This window comes from Mesoplodon densirostris, chromosome 8 (assembly GCF_025265405.1).
Source record: "Mesoplodon densirostris isolate mMesDen1 chromosome 8, mMesDen1 primary haplotype, whole genome shotgun sequence".
Lineage (NCBI taxonomy): Eukaryota > Metazoa > Chordata > Mammalia > Artiodactyla > Ziphiidae > Mesoplodon > Mesoplodon densirostris.
The window spans coordinates 87,463,581-87,480,830 of record NC_082668.1 but is presented as its reverse complement, the minus strand read 5'-3'; the positions used below and the strand labels follow the sequence as shown (position 1 = coordinate 87,480,830).

General features: G+C 38.9%; 1 protein-coding gene across 3 annotated transcripts in view; it reads right to left on the bottom strand.

Annotated features, from left to right (window-relative positions):
- The window catches only part of CERS6 (ceramide synthase 6), a 334,052-nt gene that overhangs the window by 227,081 nt on the left and 89,721 nt on the right, over window positions 1-17,250 (bottom strand). For all 3 annotated transcript variants that reach the window (XM_060106271.1, XM_060106272.1, XM_060106270.1), the window contains exon 3: window positions 2,763-2,893. In XM_060106271.1, coding sequence (XP_059962254.1) covers window positions 2,763-2,893 — 131 coding nt within the window. The remainder of the gene's footprint in view (window positions 1-2,762; window positions 2,894-17,250) is intronic.

Sequence of the window (17,250 nt, the reverse complement as noted above, 5' to 3'; positions counted from 1 at the left end):
GAAGATTATTGTTTTTGGAGCAAATAAAATATCTATGAGGATGAGATAACGAAGAGACCTGGGAGAACAATTAGGATCGGGGCCATAGCAGTTGGCTTTACAAAGAACTAGTGGAAGTCAGTGGCAAATTGGGGTGAGTTTCCAGCTGTAACATAAGAGAGGCATAAAAATGGGAGAAAAAGGGAAGTCAGGAGCAGAAGCAAATCAGAGTTGCCTGTGGGAGACAGCAGAACAATGGCTCAAAAGAAACCTCTGCACTGGACACATGGCTTTGGACGTAGTTGGTGAGAGGGTGGAAGATAGGATCAGGAAAACAAAGGGCTAAGCTGGAGACGTAGCCCATTAAAGACCCAGGGAAAATGTAGAATAAACAATGCAAACAAAGGTCCCCGGAAAGGCAAGAGTAAAACCTAGTGGCGACTCAGAAGCCAAGGAGGAAAAGAGTTTCAAAACAAAGTTCGTGGGGCTTCCCCGGTGGCGCAGTGGTTAAGAATCCGCCTGCCAAGGCAGGGGACACGCGTTCGAGCCCTGGTCCGGGAAGATCCCACATGCCCTGGAGCAACTAAGCCTGTGTGCCACAACTACTGAGCCTGCACTCTAGAGCCTGTGAGCCACAACTACTGAGCCCATGTGCCACAACTATTGAAGCCCACGTGCCTAGAGCCCGTGCTCCACAACAAGAGAAGCCATGGCAGTGAGAAGCCCGCCCACTGCAACAAAGAGTAGCCCCCACTCGGCGCAACTAGAGAAAGCCCGCGCCCAGCAACAAAGACCCAACTCAGCCAAAAATAAATAAATAAATGAATAAATAAATAAATAAATTTATTAACCAAAAAAACAAAGTTCATCAACATAGTCTTCTGAAACAGAGAGTTCAAGGTCACCGGTATGGACTCAAGCTCTAGTCCCAGGAACCCTGCTGTGTGCCCTAACGCACAGCTGATCTTTCTCCTTTAATCTCTACTGCCTGTCCATACCAACCGTACAGCACACATAAACGTTTAGTTTTTTAAATCTATCATGGAATTAAAAAACTAAAATATCTACACATATGCAGATATTCTGTCACATCTCATATAAAGCTTCTTGAGGGAAAAAATCATAATCGATACTTTACACACTGCCCACCTGCACCGTGCCTTCACATCATCATGCCTCCAGCTATCATTAGAAATAGTTTTAACTAAGTATTAACTATGACCATCCTGGTGATTGTGGTATGCACATAAAGACCAGCTAAATTCAGGGAGAAGACACATACACCAGTACAGTGTCAAGCCTTACTATTCAAAGTGTGGTCAATGGACCAGTGGCATCACCTGGGAACTTGTTAAAAATGCAATTTCAGCTGCTATACCAGACCAACTGAATCAGAATCTGCATTTTAACAAGATCCAGGTGACCGACTCCTATGCATACTGGCCTAGAAACTGGTGTCAACTCAGTACAGTATGCAAAGGAAGAGCACTGAGTTACCAAAGAAGTTAGTTGGAGGAGGGGAAGATGGAACATGAGTTTCAGCGCCCGGGCATGTGCTTAGATGCTACTTCATCTGCTCAGACCTACAGCTCAGCATTGGAGCCCAGGCCCTTTGCATATGTGGCACAACCAGGCCAGGAAACAATTCCGGCTTTTGATCAGGAACCCAGATGCATAAATCCTTCTTCTATTAACTGCCACTAAGTTCATTATAGGAAGGGCTTATGCAGATTCTATCTGCTAGGTTGTTTTTCCAGGCTTTATAAATATTCTGACCTCCTGAAGACCCTGTTTATGCTCCCCATATTTATCCAACCCTAGGATTTATGATATTATTCTGCCTCTCATTCGTTTCTCCCATAAAATTAGGTTCCCCTCTAGGCTTTAGATTGCAATTGCTAAAATACTTTTTCAGAATAACTGAAAGCTAAACCTGAAAATGCAACTTTAACCCCAAATGGAAAGAGCTACACTGACAGCATTGTTGTTTAAGTGACCAGGTGTCAGGGGAAAGCTCCCAAAGGAAAGAACCATTAGACAAAGGCACAGTCATATCTCAAAGGATCAAGACCAAATGGAGCAACAAGTCTCAAAGCAGAATCTTCCCTTCGTTGGGGATGCGCTCGATGCTTCAACATTTCTTTCTCTAACTTTCCTATAGATATATACATACAGAGCGTCACTATTTCAAAATATCTCTGTGCTCCAAGAGTTCTCTGTGGGTCTTTTATTATTTATAACAGCTTTATTGACTTATAATTTACACACCATGAAGTTCACATTTCAGAAATGGAAGAGACTTTCATTCCATCCCCCACTTCAAGCAATGATTCATTAAACTCACCCAGGAATATAATACAGCCATTTCTTAAAACTCCAGGAAGACAGGCCATCATCATGACCCTCTGACAATATATCCTAGTATCTCAGCTTTTATCAGTGGAAAGAACATCTTGACTAATCCCCCTCTATTACAATGCAAACTATAAAAGTAATGGCATGTGTTAAAGCTGGCTGATTGAAAATACCACTGTAGGCCCTTGTAATCTGACTGCTGTGTTGAAACTCCATTAGGAAGCAAACCTCATTTACTGCATCCAAAGTGGAAATCACAAATTCCAACAAACTACTACCCCCTAGTTTTTCATGGACTACTTTCTTCCACCAGATGGCATGTTTTTGGGGGGCTGCTGGAGCCTGCTCTGAGCTGTTATTTTTCACCTCAGGGATGGTATGAGTAAGTTAGGCAGGTTTTTCTTTCAAAAAGAAAAACAGCAACTCACATGCTCTCACAGAACCTCTTCAGTGTGCTTGGCTTCTCCTGGTTGCGTCTTTGTCGGAACCAGCGTTGAATGCTGCGAACATCCCAGTCCAGCTGCTTGGAGAGGCCCTCCAATCTCTTTTCATCAGGATGCTATGAAACAAGGTACCAGGAAAATCATTTTCATCTTCACCATGAACAGATCTGCCCCTGTCTATATTGGAGATATTTGTTTTTCCTGTATTTTCTATCTGCTACTGAGATTTCTATATTGACCACTGAGGACCGAGGTCTTCCATCAGCAGCATGAACGTAAACAACCACTTAGGACAAGAGAAGTTACTCATTATGAAACAACACTGAAAAATATGAATCTCACTCTAATGCCGGTACTTCTTACAGCAACAAAGGTTCGATGGAACAGCCAGCTGGCTCCACCAGCCTTCAAGGAAAGGAGTTAGGTGAAGGTGAATTTGCAAAAAGACATCATTCCAATATTGCACTTTCTAATGAAAATATGCTGTACCCATTATCACATATCAGGATAACGCAGGACAGAAGAAAAGCATGGAATAATCCCCAAATACCTCACCTTAGACTAAGGTACCAATTCCACTTACAAAACATGTTTTCTCTTCAGTCTCCCCTCTCCTTGGTTCTTCACACATTCCTCTTCTATTCCTTTCTTGGTCATCCTTTTGACCAGAACTCCATCAAACTTTTTACAATGACTACGCAGTACTTGAAGATGCAAACTTGGTAAAGTAGAAAGAGAAACTACCAATATTTATGCTTGCCATAAGATGACATTACTCTGTTTCTTGCTCTCATTTCTATAACATTAGGAGATGACAGACGTAGGTTCAACTCCTTGTTCCAGTGAATTCTCTGAGCCTCAGTTTCCTTACCTGTTCAAAAGAAGGTTATATATCCACCTAAACGGTGGAATGTAAAAATGTATGCAAATCTCAGTACATGTTAGTTCTGTCTCTCCTCTCTCTTCGGGGTCTTAGAGAGCATCCTGTCAACAATTACGTGAGGGCGACCTGCCGTACAACAAAACTAAACGGACTTAGTTCTACTCCTTTATTTATTCTACCTTTGCTTTACAATTAAGGAGATGTTAATAATCAGAGGACAGAAACAAAAATGGGGTAGGGAAGGCAGGCCAACCAGCTGTCAAGTTATAAGGGCGGAATGTACATGTGACTCCTTTTTAAAGCCTCTCAAGAAATTCAGAGTGTCAGACACACAGGAAACACAGCAAATGGCCTTAATGTTATGACCGAGGTTATAAAATGTGCTGAGCTTGTGTCTGTAAAAGTTATTTGCGAACTTTCAGTGTGGTGTGTACTTTGAGGTGTTTTTCTTAGAAGTCAGGACACCATCTACACTCTCCTTCTGTGTCTCTCAATTAGAAAATACGGGAGAGAGAAAATGCACAGCCTACAATATACCTTGGCTATACCATTTTCTTAAAGGAATTCATTTTTAATTTTCATTCATTTCCTAAGTCTATTCAATAGGTAAAGCGTTCCCATGGTTCACAAAATACAAATTATCCCCAATTTCACCTTCCATTTTGTTCCTGTTCTCTCAGTTCCTACCCTCCCCTTCCTACCAGGTAACAGGCTATTCAATCTATTTCTTTCCAAAGTTATCTCACCAAATATAAACAAATTTGAATATGCGTTCTTATGTCTCCCCACCACCACCTTCACACAAATGGTTCTATTATTCTGGACTTTGGGTTTTTCACTTTACAATGTATCTTGGAACATTTCCACATCAAAATATTGGGAACGTCCTCCTTCTTTTGTAGAACCGTTAAGGACATGCCATAATTTACTTATCCACTCCACTATTAATGCGCACTTAGGTAGCTTCCGAACTTCTACTACTACAAACAATGCTGCAATAAATAACCTTGTCATGGGTTATTTTATACACATATATAGAGAGATAAATTCCTGTAAGTGAACGTTGGAGATGAAAGGGTCCATGCATTTGCAATATTTTTAGATATTGAAAAATTACTGTCACCAATGATTTTACCAATTCATATTCTCACAAGCAAGAGTACCCATTTCCCAAAGCCTCATCAACAGAGTATGTTATTGTATTTTTCAATTTTTTTCCAGCCTGATATATAAAAAGTAGTATCTCAGTATATCTTTAATTTGATTTCCTCTTTTTATGAAAGAAGGATATTTTCTTGTGTTTTAAAACCATCTGTATTTCCTCTTTAGAACAGTCTTTTCATATCTACTGCCCATATTTTTCTTGATCTACTAATTTGTTTATTGATTTGTAGAAGTTCTTCAGTTATTAGAGTGATCAAGCCTATATCTGTACGCTAAACTGCACAGTATGTACTGATGTGTCACTTGAGTTTTAGTATTAGCTTATGGTGCATTTTGCTTGTGTTTTTTACTTGCAGAAGTTTTTAAAATCATGTTTGAATTTATCAACCTTTTCTGTTATAGCTTCTGTATTTGGGGTCATAAGTAGAAAAGCATTCCCTACTCTGAAAGTCCAAGAAATTCTCCTACATTTACAGCTTTGATTCTAATACATTTACAGTTTTGATTCTTACATTCAATCTTTAGTACATTTGGAATATATCCTGGTATACAGTGGGAGGTATGAATCTAATTTTAATTCTTTCCAAATGGCTACCCAGATAGGCCAGTACCATCATTCATGTTTTCTCCATGAGAAATCAAATCTATTCTCCCACCATTCTATTACTCATGTGCCAGTACATATGGTCAGGTTACTCAGAAATCCTTATTTATTTTTCTATATGAACTTTAGAATTAGCTTGTCTAGTTTCAAAATAAATGGGAAAACAAGAAAACCTGTCAGTATCTATAATGAGATTATACCAAGTTCTTATACTAGCATAGGGTGACTTGATATCTTTAACTGAATTTGTCTTTTGTGTCCTTCACAATGTTTGAAAATTTTCCTCACATACCTTGCACATCCTTGTTACATTGATTCCTAGGGATATCATCTTTTTTGGTTTCTATTATAATTAAGAAATTTTCTTATATCTTCTAATTGCTTTTTGTGTGTGTGCGTGTGTGTGTGTATGGTAACTAATCTTGTGCTAACATTTTGTAATGTTTATGGTAGCTTTTCACTTAATTCCCTTAATTTTCCAGGTATACACTCATGTAATAGGATATTACTAGAATGTAAGCTCTGTAAACAAAGGAAATTTTTTGTATCTTTTTTCACCAGTACCTAGAATATAGTTGGGACTTAATTAATACCTCTTGAATGCATGAATAAATTGTCACATAGCAATAGCTTTACCTCCTCCTTTCTAATTTTTATGCCTTTATTTTCCTTCTTTTACCTATTTGCTAATGAAATGTAAAACTTAGCACAATGTATAACAGTGTTTATAAGCATCCTTATCTGTTCCAGACTTTAGTAGGAATATCACAATGTTCTCATTAAGAGGCCAGATTTGGAGCTGATATACAAGTGTATTTATCATGTAAATGAAACCAACTATCCCTAGTTAGATTGTTTTATTTTATTATTTATTTATTTGTGATACGCGGGCCTCTCACTGCTGTGGCCTCTCCCGTTTCGGAGCACAGGCTCCGGACGCGCAGGCTCAGTGGCCATGGCTCACGGGTCCAGCTGCTCCGCGGCATGTGTGATCTTCCCGGACCAGCGCACGAACCCGTGTCCCCTGAATCGGCAGGCAGACTCTCAACCACTGCGTCACCAGGGAAGCCCAGATTGTTTTATTTTAATCAAAATGATGTTAGATTTCAGAATCCATGGAGGTGATCATCTACTTTTTTTCTTTATGTCAATTAACATGATGAATTACAAAAATAGATTTTTTTTAATACTGAATACAGGGAAGGCCTTGCATTCCTAGAATAAGTCATACTTGGTGGTGATGAATAATTCTTTTAATATGCTTCAAAGTTCAGTTTGTGATTTTTTTATTTCAGACTTTTCATCAATATTAACAATCACAACTGGTCTCTAGTCTTATTTTTTAGTGAGATACTTATCAGACTTTGAGATTATATAAAAATAGAATCTGGATGATTTTAATTTTCTATACTTCGGTATAGTTTAAAATAGCATTGGGATTATCTGCTCTTTAAGAGTGTTAGAATTTTCTTGTGATAACACACATTGTAGTTGGTAAATTATATTTCATTGAATAAGTTTCATTTTATCCAAGTGTTTATATTTTATTTGCCATGTTAATAGTAATATATCCTTTTTATTTTCCTCAATTTATGTGATTGTTGATTATGTTGTTAATTGCTATGTTGTTAACTTGTGCTTTGTTTTTTCTTGATTGGGTTAGCTGACTTTCTGTTAAAAAAAAAGTAAACAGTTACCTCTGGATTAATTTTCAATACTACAGTTTTACTAACTCAATTTCTATGTTTATCTTTATTAATCCCTTCCTTCTGTTTGCCTTCATTTATTTTGTTGTTGTTTTTCCAATGTTTAAGTAGGTGGTTAAATATATATATATTTATATAAGTGGTTAAACTTACATAAATAAGTTTTCATCTGAGCACTACCTTGGCACAGTACCATAGCATAGTAGTGCTTTCATCACTGTTTTCTAAATATTCTGAAATTTTATTTTTACACAAAAGTTGATTAAGAAAGCAAGAGTCTGTCTGTTTTCTGATTTCTCATATTAGTAAACTGTGCCTATTCTTAAAATGTATTACCATTTTTTATATAAGAAAAGCTCAATTTTAAAAATATTTAACAGGCACTTGAAAAGAAAGTATAGTCTCTATATTCAGAATACAGGGTTCTAAATGTACCTGTCAGGAGCTTCCCTGGTGGTGCAGTGGTGAAGAATCTGCCTGCCAATGCAGGGGACACGGGTTGGAGCCCTGGTCCGGGAAGATCCTACATGCCACGGAGCAACTAAGCCCGTGCACCACACTGAGCCTGCGCTCTAGAGCCCACAAGCCACAACTACTGAGCCTGCGTGCCTCAACTACTGAAGCCCGTGCGCCTAGAGCCTGTGCTCTGCAACAAGAGAAGCCACTGCAGTAAGAAGCCTGCACACCACAACGAAGAGTAGCCCCCGCTCACCGCAACTAGATAAAGCCCGCACGCAACACAGCCAAAAATAAATAAAATAGGGCCTCCCTGGTGGCGCAAGTGGTTGGGAGTCCGCCTGCCGATGCAGGGGATACGGGTTCGTGCCCCGGTCTGGGAGGATCCCATATGCCGCGGAGCGGCTGGGCCCGTGAGCCATGGCCGCTGAGCCTGCGCGTCCGGAGCCTGCGCGTCCGGAGCCTGTGCTCCGCAACGGGGGAGGCCACAACAGTGAGAGGCCCACATACCGCAAAAAATAAATAAATAAATAAATAAATAAATAAATAAATAAATAAATAAATAAAAAAAATAAAATAAATTTATTAAAAAAAATTTTTTTAATTAAAAAAAATAAATGTACCTGTCAGATCTTCCTCATTAATTATGCTTCTTAGAATTAACTGCTATATTGTTTTATATTTTATATATTCTGTTTTATATTTTGACCTGTCATGACTGAGAGGTAAATTAAAATTTCTTACTATTAAATAATTTCTTCTTTCATTCTTTTTTATAAGTATATGGATATGCTGGTATTCAATGCATATATATTCATAACCATTTTATCTTCATTGTGAATTGTATCCTTAGGCAATAAAAAGCCAATTCTTCATTTCACTTAATCCTTTTGGTCTACTTTCTTTATTATTTATATTTGCCTGTATACCTTTACTCATACTCTTATTTTTAATATCTGTAATTACTTTATCTGAAGGGGTCTCTTATAAGCTATGTGACCCAAATCTGAATTATTTTTTATTAGATGAGTTAAACCCATTTACGTGCATTGATATGACTTATAAATTTGTTTATACTTACCTCACTTCAATTATGTTTTCTGTTTTCATAATTTAATGTTTTTTAATTTAAACATACCAAATATAGCTGATATTCCTTTGTTTTTTGTAGGTAATTTTTATTCTAGTGGTTATCCATACAATCATAATACTCTTCTATTCGTTTTCAGTCAATAAAAATTCCAAATGAGCAATATTTAAAACTAGCATTTTTCCTCTTCCTTTCCCACCTACTATTAGTCAATAATTTTATCTCTCTTAGAGTTTACTCTGGTACTATTAAATATGCTCCTACCTCTATTAGTCAGTTTGGCTGCTTAAACTGATAAGCTTTGACTCCCAGCCACTAGAGCTTATGCAATTAGTGAATTTATTCTACCTCCCACCTTCCTTCCCTTTTCCTGCTCAGTTATTGTTACCTGTATCATTTCTACATTGTGAGAGCATATAATGCTTACATTCTATTCTGTCATCCTAATCATCACATTTCTTTCTATCTTAGTTCTACAGTTTAAATGTATTCAAAACTTGCCAACATTCCCAGTAATCTCTTGGTCAGCTAAAATTAATGATTATAATAGTTTCTTCAAAAAAGGACTCATGGGAACAATTCCTCCAAATTTTTGCAAGTTCTAATCTTTTTGTCTTTAGCCTTTACACTACAAAAACAATTTACCTAAATATAAAATTCTTAGTTCCTATTTTCCTTGAAAATATTGGAAATGTTATCCTATAGAATATTGCTACAGAGAAGACTAAAGCCATGCTGATATTTTCCTAGATAAATGATTTAATTTTTTGCTTGACTGCTCAAAGAATTATTTCCTTTATATTTCAAGTCTATTTTTAATAATATAAGTCTTGGCAGGAACCTTCTTGGGTCAACTTTTACTACATTTTTATTAACATATTAATATAAATCTCCATTTATTTTAGGAAATTTTTCTTGACATCTCAATACTTTCTCTACTTTGCTTTTCCTTAAGAGATTCCAATTATACATATGCTAGCTCTGCTTGGTCTATATATCTAATTATTTTTAGCTCTTTTTCATTTCATTTATTTCAGCTTTATTATTTCTATCTCCCATGTTCCCCACTGAGATTTCTGCAGTGTCTAATGTTTCCTGTGTTCTTTCCAAATTTGTCTTCATTTCTGTGATAGCTTTAGTACTTTTTTCCTGAACCAACCAGCTAACATTGCATCTCTTCCTGTTGACCAACTGCTTTTTTCTGTAGGTCTTGTATTTCTTTTTTTGTGATCCTTCTTACAGAGTTATTGTTTTTTTTTTAATTTATGGTAAAATATTTGATCTCAACTTTCAGTTGCCCTGAGGCCTCATTTTTCCAGTGATAATTTTTGTTAGTAAGCGATGCTCAAATTCTTTTTCTTGTCTTTGATGCTGTGTGTTTCTTCTTTATTACCCATCATTGAGTGAGTTGGATTGTCTCGACCAGCTCCAAGGAGGGTGCTTTTGTAGTTTAGCTGCCTCCGAGGTACACTGCCTCTGGAAAATGTGCCATCCACAAGGTTTTCTGTGTACTTCTTCCACTTCCCTGAATTAAACTGAGTCGGGGAGAGCATCTGCCAGCCTTGCTCACCAGTTCCTGTACCTAGTGTTGCAAACAGTGATACAGCTTTGGTCTCACCATTAGGAGGTGTCATTTTTGCTGGCTTTCCTGAAATCTACCCCCACAGGGCCCTCCATCCACACTTCATGCTCATCACTTCCTCCTACTTGGCTTCCGTCCAACCTCAACTGTTTTTGTTTAGCTTTTATATATATTTTGAAATCTAGAGATATATATCTCTTAGTTTGCTAAAATTAAAGTTTGTGAGATTTTCCTTCTTTTTTTGTGTGTATATATTTTTACTGTTGTGTTTTATAATTTTTCTCCATAGTTTTTTCATTTCTTAAGATTTCCAAGGGAAAAAGTGAATAATTCTGACTTACATAGACATTTTTATACCAGAAATACCTAGGTTAATTTTAATAAACATAACCCATACAAGGATGGAAAAGAAAAATAAAAAGTAATAGGCATAAGAGGAGAATGAGGAAAAACAAATTATAGGAAATCTGCATATAATTTTTAAAATACAGTATAATATACCAAATGCAGATTATGATGTGATAATCTCATAATTCTCTAGATCATGAAACCTAGTTTCATAGCTGACATATATTTTTTTCCCTTAATGGCTCAAGAACTGATTTGATTGATTAGAAAATGAGGCTGTTGGGATTATAGATATAATATGTGCCAAAAGATAGATAGATAGATAAATCAATAGATAAACTGACTGATTCATTGATTTATATCTATCTCATTCCGATAACTCTGGATATAGCCAGTTAAGAAACGTGAGCTCAAAAATATTCACTCTAGGGCTTCCCTGGTGGCGCAGTGGTTGAGAGTTCGCCTGCCAATGCAGGGGACACGGGTTCGTGCCCTGGTCCGGGAAGATCCCACATGCCGCGGAGCAGCTAGGCCCGTGAGCCACGGCCGCTGAGCCTGCGCGTCCGGAGCCTGTGCTCTGCAACGGGAGAGGCCACAACACTGAGAGGCCCGCGTACCGCAAAAAAAAAAAAAAAAAAAAAAAATTCACTCTAAAGAGAAACAGTCATTCCATTCATTTAAGTCTGACAACTCATAATCTCCGGTTCGTGGGGCCATCACAAGTCTACTGAATCAGGATCTCTAGAAATAGGATGCAGCAATCTACATTTACCTCTCAGGCACTCCTAATGTAAATTAAAGAATGGGAGCACCTGGCCCAAATAAATGCTCCCTCATTAACTAATCGACTTACAGCCCAAGGCCACAACACTAGGAAGCAGCAGAGACAATGTTCCAGTATACCAGGGGTCTGCAACCCCTGGGCCATGGACCAGTACCAGTCCATGGCCTGCTAGGAACTGGGCCACACAGCAGGAGGTGAGCGGCAGGCGCGAGTGAAGCTTCATCTGTATTTACAGCCACTCCCCGTCACTCGCATTACCGCCTGAGTTCCTCCTCCTGTCAGATCAGCGGTAGCACTGGAGTCTCATAGGAGCGCGAACCCACGGTGAACTGCGCATGCGAGGGACCTAGGTTGCGTGCTCCTTATGAGAATCTAATGCCTGATGATCTGAGGTAGAGCTGAGGCGGTGATGCGAGCGCTGGGGCGTGGCTGAAAATACAGATTGTCATTAGCAGAGAGGTTTGACTGCACAGAGACCATAGTAAATCAATTGCTTGCAGACTCATATCAAAACCCTATCAGTGAGTGGCAGGTGAAAATAAGCTCAGGGCTCCCACTGATTCTGCATTATGGTGAGTTGTATAATTACTTCATCATATATTACAATGTAATAATAATAGAAATAAAGTGTACAATAAATGTAATGTGCTTGAATCATCCCAAAACCATCCCCCCAACTCCCAGTCTTCCATGAAACCGGTCCCTAGTGCCAAAAAAGTTGGGGATCACTGCAATATACTGCTCAGGTCTGACTCAAAAACCAATGCTTTCAACTATTTTGCAATAGAGGTAAGTTATCTGAAATATTTATAAAATTTTAGATTTACAGAGGGAAAAAAAAGAGTGAGAAAGACAAGCAGATGTTACCTCAAAAGGAAAGACTGCTGGAGAATATGAAGGAGTTCAAATTTATCAGCTAATTTCATAGATGAGAACTGCTCAGTCAGGGCACATGACCAGTGAACTCACACAGGGATCCGGATTCAGAAGGGCTCGCATGTGGGGTTTAAAGTTCTCTGGTTGCCATCTTGAAATTCTTGATAATTCTGTTATGGGAATGGTGTTTTGCTTATGAAGTCCAATGGGATAGGGGAGCATGTGTCAGGGGCTCAGAGACTTGGCTCACACACAGTCCCAGCACTGCCCCCATATGAGTCTGGGTAACTTACTTCCCTGTCCCCGGCTCCCCAGGGACCCCAGCTTTCCCCTTCCCACTCCTGCCTAGTGACTACTACTGCCCTGGGTGCAAACATGGAAAGGGATGGGATTAGATATGCACACCCCACGGTGTCACAGTGTGGGGTATAGGGATGCCACCTGCACCCTGGGTTGGCAGTGTCCCAGTGCATTTGGTGGATGACTCAGTGGCAACTAGCCTCTTGCTTACCCCAACCCAGGTACCTAGTGTGTCTTGGAGCAGAGACTACAATACGCTGGGAGGTCCCCTGTCCACCATGGGTTGGGACAGTGGGCCCATGGAAAGGGGAGAGGCCTGTCTCAACTTCTCCCCCGGCCAGAGAAGGGCAGGCATGTTAGCCCAGGAGCTGACAACTAGCTGCTGGCGACTACCAGCAGCTAGTCACCTGTGTGTGCACTAAATCACAGGGTGGGGTTCCTGGGTACCTCTCAGGATCTGCCCTTGCTTCTTGAGTATGCCTAAGGGGGCATGGCATTAAATACCAAATAAAAAAAAAATCTTGACAGGTCAAGAGAGAAAAAGACTAAGAAAGGAAAAAGCTTTCTATTTTTATGCCTTTAATGGCACCTTTTTGTGCTTTCTGAACAAGGGGCCCTGCATTTTAGTTCTGCACTGCCTCCAAAAATTATGCAGCCAGTCCTGTAAGGAGTAGATTTTAATGGTTTTCACACTTAAAAGATGATAACCACGCCCTTCTCCAAGGTGACCTGGAACCATGGTCAAGGCCAGAATGCTGGACGAGCACTGTTCAAACTCTCCAAATCCTACTACTTGTATTCTGGTCAACTGATCTGTTACTTTTTCATCTCACAACTAACACTGGAGAACTACAAAGAATTCAAGGAAAAATAGTTCCAACTTTGGCTGCATTTATGTTCAAAACCTGAGGCTTCTCCTTTAATCATGTAGAAACTTCCAAAAGAATCACCTTGGAAACCAAGAGAATATGATCATTAAAATTAGCTAGGGGCTTCCCTGGTGGCGCAGTGGTTGAGAGTCCGCCTGCCGATGCAGGGGACACAGGTTTGTGCCCCGGTCCGGGAAGATCCCACATGCCGCGGAGCGGCTGGGCCCATGAGCCATGGCCTCTGATCCTGCATGTCCGGAGCCTGTGCTCCGCAAGGGGAGAGGCCACAACAGTGAGAGGTCCGCATACCGCAAAAAAAAAAAAAAAAAAAAATTAGCTAGAAGCAAATATCCTCCAGAGCAGTCAACCTGCCTGCAAAATCCTTTCATTACCTTTATAAAGAAAATTTCCCCAGTAACCATAATAAACATAAAGCAAGGGAAATAAAATGTCCACTGCAGGATTTCTAAAGGGAGGTACACATTTGGGTAGAAAATTCATTTTTCATGCATTTAGAGTAGTTCACAAGGTAAATACAAATATGTTGTCATCACATTAAAAAAAATGAACCTTGTAACTCCCTACACATCTGCTTTTTTAGAGGGGAAAAAAGGTGTTTGCTGGAGTAAACTGATATATTAAATAAAAATGCAAGTTTCTTCCTAACGTTTTCTTCCTTTAAACACTATAGAACGTGAGCCCCTTCAGGTTAGAAACTGGCAATCTAAAATCATCCCACATCTAGGAATAAACCTACCTAAGGAGACAAAAGACCTGTATGCAGAAAATTATAAGACACTTATGAAAGAAATTAAAGATGATACAAACAGATGGAGAGATATACCATGTTCTTGGATTGGAAGAATCAACACTGTGAAAATGACTCTACTATCCAAAGCAATCTACAGATTCAATGCAATCCTTATCAAACTACCAATGGCATTTTTCACAGAACTAGAACAAAAAATTACACAATTTGTATGGAAACACAAAAGACCCCGAATAGCCAAAGCAATCTTGAGAACGAAAAATGGAGCTGGAGGAATCAGGCTCCCTGACTTCAGACTATACTACAAAGCTACAGTAATCAAGACAGTATGGTACTGGCACAAAAACAGAAAGATAGATCAATGGAACAGGATAGAAAACGCAGAGATAAACCCACGCACATATGGTCACCTTATCTTTGATAAAGGAGGCAAGAATACACAGTGGAGAAAAGACAGCCTCTTCAATAAGTGGTGCTGGAAAAACTGGACAGGTACATATAAAAAAGTATGAAATTAGAACACTCCCTAACACCATACACAAAAATAAACTCAAAATGGATTAAAGACCTAAATGTAAGGCCAGACACTATCAAACTCTTAGAGGAAAACATAGGCAGAACACTCTATGACATAAATCACAGCAAGATCCTTTTTGACCCACCTCCTAGAAAAATGGAAATAAAAACAAAAATAAACAAATGGGACCTAATGAAACTTAAAAGCTTTTGCACAGCAAAGGAAACCATAAACAAGATGAAAAGACAACCCTCAGAATGGGAGACAATATTTGAAAATATAGCAACTGACAAAGGATTCATCTCCAAAATTTACAAGCAGGTCATGCAGCTCAATATCAAAAAAACAAACAACCCAATCCAAAAATGGGCTGAAGACCTAAATAGACATTTCTCCAAAGAAGATATACAGACTGCCAACAAACACATGAAAGGATGCTCAACATCATTAATCATTAGAGAAATGCAAATCAAAACTACAATGAGATATCATCTCACACCAGTCAGAATGGCCATCGTCAAAAAATCTACAAACAGTAAATGCTGGGGAGGGTGTGGAGAAAAGGGAACCCTCTTACACTGCTGGTGGGAATGTAAATGGATACAGCCACTATGGAGAACAGTATGGAGGTTCCTTAAAAAAACTAAAAATAGAACTACCAGATGACCCAGTAATCCCACTACTGGGCATATACCCTGAGAAAACCATAATTCAAAAAGAGTCATGTACCAAAATGTTCATTGCAGCTCTATTTACAATAGCCAGGACATGGAAGCAACCTAAGTGTCCATCGACAGATGAATGGATAAAGAAGATGTGGCACATATATACAATGGACTATTACTCCGCCATAAAAAGAAACAAAATTGAGTTATTTGTAGTGAGGTGGATGGACCTAGAGTCTGTCATACAGAGTGAAGTAAGTCAGAAAGAGAAAAACAAATACCGTATGCTAACACATATATATGGAATCTAAGAAAAAAAGTTCATGAAGAACCTAGGAGCAAGACGGAAATAAAGACACAGACATACTAGAGAATGGACTTGAGGATATGGGGAGGGGGAAGGGTGAGCTGGGACAAAGTGAGAGAGTGGCATGGACATATATACACTACCAAACGTAAAATAGATAGCTAGTGGGAAGCAGCTGCATAGCACAGGGAGATCAGCTAGGTGCTTTGTGACCACCTAGAGGGGTGGGATAGGGAGGGTGGGAGGGAGGGAGACTCAAGAGGGAAGAGATATGGGAACATATGTATATGTATAACTGATTCACTTTGTTATAGAGCAGAAACTAACACGTCATTGTAAGGCAATTATACTCCAATAAAGATATTTTAAAAAAAGATGTTATAACCCCCCAAAAAAATAAAATTTAAAATAAATAAAATCATCCCACAAAACTAAAATTCCATTTATTCTACTCTTTTTCCTAAAATTCCATTTATTCTACTCTTCTTCCTATCAGAGATGTTAAGAACAACAGGTGCTTTCTTCTACTTTTCCAGGAAAAATACCATTTTTAAAAGAACAGACGGGGAAACTCTAGAGAATCCTGGCAGAAGTGAAGACCATAAAATAAACAAACATGTTTGAATATTTGAATTAATAGTTTTAAGACAAGAGAGAAGCAATACAAATGTTAGCAATACAAATACCAAAAACAGAATAAAATTTGCTTAACATGGCCAAAATGTTAGCAATACAAATACCAAAAATGGAATAAAATTTGCTTAACGTGGCCAAATCACATCTTAGAAGCCTGAGTAATTCTCCCAGAAAAATGAAAGTGGGAAAAGGAACTATTTCATATACAAACACACGATACTTCTCATAGACTGTTATGCTCCTTTTCTTCTTTCTTCTTCACGAAAGAGTAAGACAAGAGAGCGATATGAGTAAGAATCAGCTTTTTGGATGCTGTGATTTGCTTAATTTTTTATGGCCTTAGCTTGAGGGTTTCTGACTTCTGTCTTCCTCCCCCTTTTGTTCTTAAGGAAATACCAGCTGGCAGTGGATGGCAATCTTTCCCTCAATCTTCTCCCTGCCTCCTCTTCCCACTCCTGGTTTGGACTTTAACTCTCACCAGAGCGATCATCTCCCCTCCCGTTTTCTTTACAATGAATCTGTACTTTATAATTCTCCTGACCCTTGCTCCTCATGTCTTCATATTGAAGCTCTTCTCTCCTTCCATTATTCCCTTTTGTTCACCTGCCTGTATATCACAACTGCTAGAACATATGGACTATGTTATAAGCAAACAGGCGCTTTTTCTCACAATACATTAATTATATTCCTCAGCTCTCCCCAAAGTCCCATCCAACTGTTATTCATACATACTGCTTCATGTCATGTGAGATTAAGAGGCACAGAATTAGACCAACCACCATCTAATCTAGACTGTGCTTCACAGACAAGCTTCTCACATCACCTTGGGAGTCAACAATCAGGTCTCAAACACACCCACGTGTATTTTGGCTTCTATGCTTTTTGGTCTAGTCACAATGCCTGTGTGCTTTCCAAGA